Source organism: Oncorhynchus masou, chromosome 28 (assembly GCF_036934945.1).
Source record: "Oncorhynchus masou masou isolate Uvic2021 chromosome 28, UVic_Omas_1.1, whole genome shotgun sequence".
Classification (NCBI taxonomy): Eukaryota; Metazoa; Chordata; class Actinopteri; order Salmoniformes; family Salmonidae; genus Oncorhynchus; species Oncorhynchus masou.
In genome coordinates, this window is record NC_088239.1 from 69,446,765 (window position 1) to 69,458,866 (window position 12,102).

Genomic DNA, 12,102 nt, shown 5'->3' on the forward strand with positions numbered 1-12,102 from the left:
TTTAAAGGTAATGCTACCAAATACTAATTGAGTGTATGTAAACTTCTGACCAATTGGGAATGTGATAAAATAAAAGCTGAACTAAATCATTCTCTCTACTATTATTCTGACATTTAATTATTAAAATAGTGGTGATCCTAACGGACCTAAAACAGGGAATTTTTAGGAATTGTGAAAAACTGAGTATAAATGTATTTGGCTAAGGTATATGTAAATGTCCGACTTCAACTGTACATATGGGATGAGTATAGCAGTATGTAAACAAAGTGCCTAGTGTCCCATTATTAAAAAGTGGCCAGTGATTCCATGTCTACAACTGCAGATGTATGTTTGAGAAGCAGAGCTATCTACTTATTACTGACAAAAGAGGAAGATTGCCAAAAACATATCTAGACCAGACTTTTCGAAATAGCTGTGCTGTTCCTATCATACACCTTACAAATGACTTCAAAATATCCGTACTGTCCCTTTACATTTGTGTTTACAATCACAAGAGCTTCCGGGTTAATTAGAAAGTTGAAAGTGTAGCAATAGCCACAGCAGCATAGGTAATTGCGTTTTAACCAAATATATACAGCCACATGTTAAATAAAATGCATTTGGTCAACAATTAGTTAGTTGTCCAGGTTAACAAACGTTAGCGCTTGTACCTATTTTCTAGCCAGCGTATAGCTAGCTAACGTTAGCATGCTAGCTATGACACTCCTGACGTGCAAACCGATATTTAACGTTATTTTCAGGATTTGTTCAAATTATTTAGGTTAGGGTCAGGGTTAATGGTTTTGGCTAGTTGGTTTGCACGTAAGAATATCCGTATAGCCCTTCCCTTTCAACGTACATGCTTTCTCGCTTACGTTAGCATGCTAGCTATGACACTCCTGACGTGAAGACCGATATTTAACGTTATTTTCAGGATTTGTTCAAATTATTTAGGTTAGAGTCAGGGTTAATGGTTTTGGCTAGTTGGTTTGCACGTAAGAGTATCCGTATAGCCCTTCCCTTTCAACGTACATGCTTGCTAGCTACCTAATTCAACGTCAAGAAACCTGACTGTCATCCCAAACTTCAGGTTACAAGTCTCACGTGTATGTTAGCAGAAGTAGCGGGCTATTTGCATGCTGAGGTTTCACAAGCCTACAGCTAATTTACTGTCATTTATGTACAGGATGGCTTCGTTCGGCTGGAAGAGGAAAGTGGGCGAGCGGGTGTGCAAGGCAGCGGTGCAGCAGTTTGAAGCCGCGGCGGAGAAGCCAGAGGAGGATGGAGTGGACGAGGTGGACTGGCTACATGCTATCAAACGGCGCCGTGAAGCCCTCCTGGAGGACTGCGCTGCGAAGGGAAACAGGCTGAAGGAGGAGGGGACGGTGCTGGCACAAGAGGGCAGGTGAGGGTGACGGCTTTGTCCAAGGTCCTGATGGTCTTGTTTAATTTTTGGCAAGAGTACCAACTCAAGATAGGTATAATAGACAGTTGTCTATAGACAGTTGTCGCAGTGACATCATGAACATTCTATTCTCGTCCGACATCAAACTTTTTATCGTTATGATAAAGTAATAACAGAAAAACTACAGGCTGCAATCCAGCCTGGTGGTCAAAAATAGTAACACCAATAAACCCATCCGTTTTAAAAATGAATTTAGCGTTTAACATTTTTTTTTAACTAGGCAAGTCAGTTAAGAAAATATTCTTATTTACAATGACGGCCAAACCCGGACAACGCTGGGCCAATTGTGCGCCGACTCCAAATCACCGCCGGATGTGATACAGCCTGGATTCGAACCAGGGACTGTAGTGACGCGTCTTGCACAGAGATGCAGTGCCTTAGACCGCTGCATCGCTCTGGAGCATATGTCAATCTAGCAAACCAGGCAACTTTCTAAGCAAGGTTTTGGTTCGTTTCCAGCTTGTTAGTTAGCTAGCTAGCTTGCTAACGTTAAGTTAGCGGGCTAGTCAGTTCAAATAACTTAAGCTAATTTGTGTTTATTATTCCAGGAAATATACTCACAACAAGATTGTTATTTACAAGTTAATGGCGAGCTAATTACAGAAAATAACTTACGGTTGTGAGTGTGACGAAATAAAAGCAGGGCATTCTACCTGAGAATTTTAGAACTTGGACACTCTCGTTGGCCTAGTTTGAAGAGACAGGTGTTTTGTACAATGCCAGAATTATCTCCTTAGCTCTCATACTCTGCTTTCACTGGGCATTCCACTGATTTCAAAACTCTGACCTCCAGAAAGAGGAGATCAACACCTTTGCAGTTCTTTGTGTTATCTTTTTTTTTTAAAGCTGCATTAGAAAGAATTACCTACAAATACTGAGCAGCTCATGTTATAGACAGAAGCGTGCTACGTGGCAGACCAATCCGAACTCATCTCTCATCTCTCCATCCATTATCTCAGCCAATCAGGGCTAGCGGGAAGGTCCCTCTCTTTTCTGTGGCGAACCCAACTGCTCATAATTTAAAATTTTTATTCAAATGTACAGATGGCATACAAGTTTGTTATTAAGGCACATGAAAGTTCACATGTTCCAGAAGGCATTTCTGCATGTTTACATTCAAATGCCTCGCCCGTGAAGTAGTGACACGTGACATGCGCCTAGTTTCCTGAAACAAGTCACATTTGACCGGTCATGCAGTATATAGGTTAATTTGCATATTGTAGTGGAATTAAATTGTCGTGTGTATTTTCGCTGGTCATCGTGTATCTTGCACTTGTGGATCAGAAAATCAGTCGGTATCTGGTGTGACCACCATTTGGCTCATGCAGCGTGACACATCTCTGTTGATCAGGCTGTTGGTTGTGGCCTGTGGAATTGTGTCCCACTCTTCAATGGGAAGTTGCTGGGTATGGGCTGGAACTGAAACACTGTCATACACGTTGATCCAGAGCATCCCATACATGCTCAATAGGTGACATGTCTGCTGAGTATGCAGGCCATGGAAGAACTGGGACCTTTTCAGCTTCCAGGAATTGTGTACTGATCCTTGCGACATGGGGCTGTGCATTGTCATGCTGAAAAATGAGGTGATGGCGGCGGATGAATGGCATGACATGGGCCTCAGGATCTCATCACTGTATCTCTGTGCATTCATATTGCCATGGATAACATGCAATTGTATTCGTTGTCCGTAGCTTATTCCTGCCCATACCATAATCCCACCAATACCATGGGGAACTATGTTCACAACAATGACATCAGCAAATCACTCGCCCACATGACGCCATACACACTGTCTGCCATCTGCCCAGTACAGTTGAAACCTGGATTCATCCGGGTGAATCTGAACACTTCTGCAGCGTGCCAGTAGCCATCAAAGGTGAGCATTTGCCCACTGAAGTCGTAAACGACACCGAACTGCCGTGAGGACAATGAGCACACAGATGAACTTCCCGGAGACCGTTTCTGACCATTTGTGCAGAAATTCTTTGGTTCTACAAACCCACATTTTCATCAGCTGTCAGATGATCCCGCAGGTGAAGAAGCAGCATGTGGAGGTGCTAGGCTGATGTGGTTACATGTGGTGTGCGATTGTGAGGCCAGTTGGACATACTGCCAAATTCTCTAAAATGACATTGGAAGAGGCTTATGGTAGAGAAATTAACATTAAATTCTCTGGCAACCGCTTTGGTGGACATTCCTGCAGTCAGCATGCCATTTGCACACTCCCTCAACTTGAGACATATGTAGCATTGTGTTGTGTGACAACTGCCCATTTTAGAGTTGCCTTTTATTGTTCCCAGCACAAGGTGCACCTGTGTAATGATCATGCTGTTTAATCAGCTTTTGATATGCCACCTGTCGGGTGGATGGATTATCTTGGCAAAGGAGAAATGCTCACTAACAAGGATGTAAACAAATTTGTGCACAGATTTTGAGAGAAATAAGCTTTTTGTGCGTATAGAAAATGTCTGATCTTTTATTTCAGTTCATGAAACATGGGACTAACACTTTACATGTTGCGTTTATATTTTTGTTCAATATATTTATCACACACGCACAGCATACATAGGCTATTCTGCTCTTCAAACTAGGCTGTCATAGTGAGCAGCTCCTCAAAACATGTCATTTTTATAAGCCCAGTCATTGGTCAATAAATAACCATTCTAAATCCAATCATGTGTTAAAACTGTTCATTGCACCGATTTATAAAGAGATCATGTTTTTATTTTTGTCATTCGAGTGCATAGGCTATAGGCAATGGTAGGCAGGCAGGCTTCAGCTCATCGCGCACCACTTTGCAATGTGAGCTTGAGGCAGTACAATTGTTTGAAACCTAAACATTTTACATTACTTCAAATAATGAGGCATGTCTTATGTTGCTTCAGAGTAGCCAAAATCCAACCTTAGAAACGTGGAGGCAATTAATTTATAAAGACCAGCATTTCTCTCCCATTATATTGATTTTCATATGAACTTTCTTTTTTTGCCCAGAAGCCAAAGTCACAATCCTAGTCATATTAACAACCCATCCTAGAATGCTATTAGATTCACCTTCTTTCTAAGTTTCTAAAGGAGATTTATCTCTGTCATATAGAGTGGGGCAAAAAAGTATTTAGTCAGCCACCAATTGTGCAAGTTCTCCCACTTAAAAAGATGAGGCCTGTAATTTTCATCATAGGTACACTTCAACTATGACAGACAAAATGACAAAAAAAATCCAGAAAATCACATTGTAGGATTTTTTAATGAATTTATTTGCAAATTATGGTGGAAAATAAGTATTTGGTCAATAACAAAACTTTATCTCAATACTTTGTTATATACCCTTTGTTGGCAATGACAGAGGTCAAACGTTTTCTGTAAGTCTTCAAGGTTTTCACACACTGTTGCTGGTATTTTGGCCCATTCCTCCATGCAGATCTCCTCTAGAGCAGTGATGTTTTGAGGCTGTTGCTGGGCAACACAGACTTTCAACTCCCTCCAAAGATTTTCTATGGGGTTGAGATCTGGAGACTGGCTAGGCCACTCCAGGACCTTGAAATGCTTCTTATGAAGCCACTCTTTTGCTGCCCGGGCGGTGTGTTTGGGATCATTGTCATGCTGAAAGACCAGCCACGTTTCATCTTCAATGCCCTTGCTGATGGAAGGAGGTTTTCACTCAAAATCTCACGATACATGGCCCCATTCATTCTTTCCTTTACACGGATAAGTCGTCCTGGTCCCTTTGCAGAAAAACAGCCCCAAAGCATGGTGTTTCCACCCCCATGATTCACAGTAGGTATGGTTTTCTTTGGATGCAACTCTGCATTCTTTGTCCTCCAAACACGACGAGTTGAGTTTTTACCAAAAAGTTATATTTTGGTTTCATCTGACCATATGACATTCTCCCAATCTTCTACTGGATCATTCAAATGCCCTCTAGCAAACTTCAGACGGGCCTGGACATGTACTGGCTTAAGCAGGGGGACACGTCTGGCACTGCAGGATTTGAGTCCCTGGCGGCGTAGTGTGTTACTGATGGTGGGCTTTGTTACTTTGGTCCCAGCTCTCTGCAGGTCATTCACTAGGTCCCCCCGTGTGGTTCTGGGATTTTAGCTCACAGTTCTTGTGATCATTTTGACCCCACGGGGTGAGATCTTGCGTGGAGCCCCAGATCGAGGGAGAGTATCAGTGGTCTTGTATGTCTTCCATTTCCTAATAATTGCTCCCACAGTTGATTTCTTCAAACCAAGCTGCTTACCTATTGCAGATTCAGTCTTCCCAGCCTGGTGCAGGTCTACAATTTTGTTTCTGGTGTCCTTTGACAGCTCTTTGGTCTTGGCCATAGTGGAGTTTGGAGTGTGACTGTTTGAGGTTGTGGACAGGTGTCTTTTATACTGATAACAAATTCAAACAGGTGCCATTAATACATGTAACAAGTGGAGGACAGAGGAGCCTCTTAAAGAAGTTGTTACATGTCTGTGAGAGCCAGAAATCTTGCTTGTTTGTAGGTGACCAAATACTTATTTTCCACCATAATTTGCAAATAAATTCATTAAAAATCCTACAATGTGATTTTCTGGATTTTATTTCTTCTAATTTTGTCTGTCATAGTTGAAGTGTACCTATGATGATAATTACAGGCCTCCCACCTTTTTAAGTGGGAGAACTTGCACAATTGGTGGCTGACTAAATACTTTTTTGCCCCACTGTATATTGAACCGCTCGCAATGGGTAGGCTCATTACAACTGTGTTTTCCCACAAATGGATTTTTGACTAATGTTTGAAAATTATGTTTAATTAGCTGCTTCATTACTGGAGTTGCATGTTCAATAATAGGTTATGACTGTAAGACGAAAGGCTTGCTTTTGCTGCATGCTTTCATTAAAAGGTAGGAAAAATGATTATTTATTTTTTTACAACCAAATAACACAGTATGGTCAAAGACTCAGTAACTTAGTTGTAGTCACGATCTGGTTATCTTTAACCACAAACACAGTTATGTTTTAGTGTTTTTACATATTTATTAACTTATTTCCGGATATCTTTGGAACTACCAAAGATATTTACTACTTTATGCACTATGTCTCGACTTCATATGGAGAATCAGTGCTATCAAGCTAGTTCCCGCTGGCTAACGTTGCCAACTACTTTAATGATTTTTTTTATTTGGCAAGATTAGCAAATTTATGCATGACATGCCCACAACAAATTCTGAACCTACATATCCATGCATAACTGACAAAATTATGAAAGACGAGCATTGTAATGTTTTATTCCGTAAAGTGAGTGTGGAAGAGATGATAGACTATTTTTTTTTTTATAAAAAATGACAAGCGTCCTGGGTCTGACGACTTGGATGGAAAATTACTGAGGATTATAGCTGAAGATATTGCCACTCCTATTTGCCATCTCTTCAATCTAAGCCTACAGGAAAGTGTGCCTGCTCTAGTGCTGAGCAATGAATCGTTTTTTAAACAACTAATTGGCCGACATTGGTTCAATTATTTCAGTTCCATTTTGTTCAGTTATTTGAATTCAATTATTAAAATAAATAATACTAATTTCTGTGGGCTTAATGCACATATTTTACTGCAGTTTCTCTAGATATAAATCAGATCCAGCTTGAACTGTGCAATGTACTAGGAAGTTGTCATTTCCAGCAGGCCAATATTCTCCATAGTTTAGTGCAGAAAAGGTGATAATTAACAACAATGAGCATAATCCACTGCACAGTTACAAGTCCGGTATGTGTTTATTTTATGCCTGCTACGTAAGAGACCAGAAGAATGCACTGTCAACAAAGTATTTTTTACCAGAAAATACATGATCTTAGTGATTCAGAGACAGTTGGTATTCAGCAGTCATAAAGTATGCCTTATTTACTTTGAAGAACTAGGCCTATTAAAATAGTGATTTTGTCAGACAGCATAAGCAGCAGCTCTATAGAGATGAGATGATGACTTGGAATTAAATAATAAAGTCCTCAAATAAAACAAATTTAAAATAGACAACTGAAATATTTTATTAAAGTAATGTTAATAATAAGTGATAAGCATAATGGGCAGTAACTACCATCATGGGGACTTTAATTAAAAAATGTATTCTGTGTTGTTACAGCATCCAACCCACATAATATAGAGTGCATTTAATGTTTAAAATAATCAAAACCGAAATCGAAAATTGTGTTTTTTTTATTTTTTATCATTGAATTGAAACTACCTAAAAAAAATCACAACTTAATGCCCTAAAGCCTGGAGTGAAGCAAAAGTTATTCTGCTACCAAAGATTGGCAACGCACCCTTTTCAAACAGCCGAACAATCAACCTGTTACCAACCCTTAACTTTTGGAAAAAAATGTGTTTTACCAGATACAATGCTATTTCATAGTAAACAAATGAATGACAGATTTTCAGCACGTGTATAGGGAAGGGCGTTTAACATGTAAAGACTTACACAAATGACTGATTTGTTGAGAGAAATTGATAATAAAAAGACTGGGGGCTGTGCTGTTAGACTTCAGTATGGCTTCTGACATTATCGATCATAATCTGCTTCTAGAAAAACTAATGTATTATGGCTTTACGTCCTCTGCTATATTGTGCATCGAGAGAGGGTGTTTGTTAATGGAAGCCTGAAACATAATCCAGATAGGCATTCCCCAGGGCAGCTGTCTAGGCCCCTTACTTTTTTCAATCTTTACTAATGACCTGCCGCTGGCTCTGAGTAAAGCCTGTGTGTCAATGTATGCTGGTGACTCAACACTCTACACATCAACTACCACAGCAAGTGAAATTACTGCAACACTTAACAAAGCGCTGCAGTCAGTTTTAGAATGAGTGGCAAGAAATACAATACCAGTCAAAAGTTTGGAGACACCTACTCATTCAAGGGTTTTAATTTATGTTTTACTATGTTCTGCATTTTAGAATAATAGTGAAGACATCAAAACTATGAAATAACACACATGGAATCATGTTGTAACCAAAAAAAGTGATAAACAAATCTAAATATATTTTATATTTCAGATTCTTTGGAGTAGCCACACTTCGCCTTGATGAAAACTTTGCACACTCGTGGCATTCTCTCAACCAGGTTCATAAGGTAGTCACCTTGAATGCATTTCAATTAACAGGTGTGCCTTGTTAATTTGTGTAATTAGTTTCCTCCTTAATGCGTTTGAGCCAATCAGTTGTGGTGTGACAAGGTAGGGGTGATATACAGAAGACAGCCCTATTTGGTAAAAGACCAAGTCCATATTTTGGCAAGAACAGCTCAAATAAGCAAAGAGAAATGACAGTCCATCATTACTTTAAGACATGAAGGTCAGTCAATCCGTAAAATGTCAAGAACTTTAAAAGTTTCTTCAAGTGCAGTCGCAAAAACCTTCAAGTACTATAATGAAACTGGTTCTCATGAGGACCGCCACAGGAAAGGATGACCGAGAGTTACTTCTGCTGCAGAGGATAAGTTCATTAGAGTTACCAGCCTCAGAAATTTCAGCCCAAATAAATGCTTCAGACATCTCAACATCAACTGTTCAGAGGAGACTGCATGAATCAGGCTTTCATGGTTAAATTGCTGCAAAGAAACCACTATTAAAGGACACCAACAATAAGAAGAGACTTGCTTGGGCTAAGAAACACGAGCAATGGACATTAGAATGGTGGAAATTTGTTCTTTGGTCTGATGAGTTCAAATTTGAGATTTTTGGTTCTAACCGCCGTGTCTTTGTGAGATGCAGTGTCGGTGAACAGATGATCTCTGCATGTGTGGTTACCACCGCAAAGTATTAAGGAGGAGGTGTTATGGTGTGCGGATGCTTTGCTGGTGACACTGTCTGTGATTTATTTAGAATTCAAGGCACACTTGACCATCATGGGTACCACAGCATTCTGCAGTGTGCGCCATCGAATCTGGTTTACGCTCAGTGGGACTACCATTTGTTTTTCAACAGAACAATGACCCAACACACCTCCAGGCTGTGTAAGGGCTATTTGACCAAGAAGGAGAGTGATGGAGTGCTGCATCAGATGACCTGGCCTCCACAATCCCCCGACATCAATGAAATTGAGAGGGTTTGGGAAGTGTTAGACCACAGAGTGAAGGAAAAGCAGGCAACAAGTGCTCACCATATGTGGGAACACTTAGAAAAGTATTCCAGGTAAAGCTGTTTGAGAGAATGCCAAGAGAGTGCAAAGCTGTCATCAAGTAAAAGGGTGGCTACTTTGAAGAATCAACACCTTTTTGGTTACAACATGATTCCATATGTGTTATTTCATAGTTTTGATGTCTTCCCTATTGTTCTACAATGTAGTAAATAGTAAAAAAAAAAAAAACACAGATTTTTTAACTAGAATGGGTAGGTTTGTTCAAACTTCTGGCTGATACTGTAATTCCAAAACCTTTTTGGTTTACTTTAATTTAGCTGTAACTTAGGTGTTGATAGTAACCGACTGAATCTCGCTGTGCATACGTAAGGTCAGCAGGCTTGTAGAGCTAACATTAGCAGGCTGGTTGGCTAGCAACCTTGCAAGCTGATTTGTAAAATTTTATTTATAAAGTAATTTTCTTGTAAGTTGGCAGAAAATGTTATTGAAACCAGTAGTCATAGGTTCAAACGATTTGGTTAAATTTGAAGTCTTTCATTTGAAGTTATTACTGCTGACATTTACTTTATAGGAAATAGGCTGGTTTGACGGGCCCTCCATATTACGTAACACCCTGCAAATGTTTTTTGGCATTCTTTGGATTTCTGAATAGTTTTATGGAATAACTGGAATAACACAGAAGTGAGGTAACTTTTCATTGGGTGTTTTAATGCGTGTTCTATTGCAAATCCATATGTTACATTTGGTTTAGTTTATGCTTCCTACCCTTTAAGCTTTTAATGAGATATGTCCGTTACTTGTATGCATGCATAGTATTTTCTGTTGGTCATGTATTTTACTGTTTGGGCTTTTTTTTACCGTTTGTTGACCGGGTTAATGAGGTCGGTTAGTCAGCAGCAAAATTGACCAATATGTTAATCGCAAGTTGTGTCCATGTCAAGGCAATGTTCCATGAGATCGGACATTCACTAATCAGATTGTTTGACAAGCTCAAGCCCAGATGCTGCAGCGTAATCCTCCATCAACAGGCTGGCCAGACACACACACACACAGGCACTCTGACTGCTCTGACATTCCCTTTGGCTTGGACCCATTTTGCATCTACCATTTTGGAACCGCTGCAGGAGTGCCTGTAAGTGACGCAGGCAGGGATTCGGGCTCCCAGCAGACTGGTGCCAGGGCCTGTGAGTGACGCAGACAGGGGTCTAGACTCTCAGCAGACTGGTGCTAGTGGTCGATGTTCCCAGCAGACTGGTGCCAGCGGTCGAGGCTCCCAGCAGACTGGTGCCAGGGCCTGTGAAGAATGGCTCTATAAAGGAAGAGCTCTCTGCCATGGATGGATCTCTCATTTAGTTAGACTGGATCTGCGCAAACATCTAAACCTGAGACCAATCCAGGAAATTTACTGTGATCCTCATCAGTGCTCTTGTCCCTGTTCCCTGAAATGTCAGCGAGCAGCAGCTTCTGGAAGTAATCAATTCTGGACTTTTTTTTTATTATCCTTCTATTAGAATGTTATTCTCTTTTAACAGGGGTTACACAGACAACCAAACAAAGTGCACCACACAGACCAAGTACAATAAAATGAATAAGTAGAACAAAATGTACATTTGGTGAAAAAGCAAATTGTCTACTCAAGATCTTCTAGATGTGTAAATGAATATCATTCCAATAAGATTGGATTCTGCTACAATACCAAAAAACATGCATGAATCAAATCAAATTATTTTATTGGTCACATACACATGGTAAGCAGATGCGGGTGTAACACCGGTCCACTAATGTTGAATACTTATCATTACTAGTGAGATTCCAGTAACAATCATATTATACTATATTGCTATTGATATATTTAACTTCACAGCTATTACATATCAGCTGGCAGAATCTGCTTGACGAGCAGCTTATTTTGAGCCAATCATAACTCAATATTCTCTTAGTCCTTCTCCTAACCTCACGTTATACACCAGTCGGCGCCAATGTGCTGAAAAAGAGCTACCGCCATTCCATGGAAGAAAAACGTAGTTTCAAATCGTTGAAGTAGTATAAAACTGACCTAAAAAGGGAACTGGATATTAACACTCACTTATCTATATGAACGTGCTGTGAAGGGAATGAGGGAAAGATTGATGCCAGGATTTGGTTAGATTTTTTAGTATGGATTCAGTTCCACCAAGGATGGCGAGCCACCCGAACCCAGGACATTGATAGGAAGATTTGCATGCAAGATTTATTTTCCTGAGATAACACTGACTTTGCACTACCATACTACGGTGTGGTAGGATTTCTTGCAAGACATCATTGCATCATACTTTGCAGTGGGATTGTTATAAGCACATGCTACACTTAAATACCTTACAGTGTTTGATAGGCAGTCACTCACATTTGATTCTAATTCATAGTGGTTTATAAGGCAGTATTTTATTGTATTGCTATTGAACTTTGAACATTGAAATCTGAGAGACCCTCAGATTAAGATAGTTGGGTGCACCCTAGTAAACTATAGGCAGGATATATGGCTGATATCTAAGTCTATTTTGCTATTGATGTATTTCATTCATATT

The 12,102-nt window shown here is 40.0% G+C and overlaps 1 protein-coding gene across 2 annotated transcripts in view; it reads left to right on the plus strand.

Annotated features, from left to right (window-relative positions):
* Window positions 1-480: 480 nt before the first annotated feature.
* LOC135518160 (tetratricopeptide repeat protein 33-like) overlaps window positions 481-12,102 on the plus strand; it is a 52,672-nt gene continuing 41,050 nt past the window's right edge. For both annotated transcript variants that reach the window (XM_064943084.1, XM_064943085.1), the window contains exons 1-2: window positions 481-548; window positions 1,166-1,384. In XM_064943084.1, the coding sequence (XP_064799156.1) occupies window positions 1,167-1,384 (218 nt within the window). In that variant the 5' untranslated portion in view covers window positions 481-548; window position 1,166. The remainder of the gene's footprint in view (window positions 549-1,165; window positions 1,385-12,102) is intronic.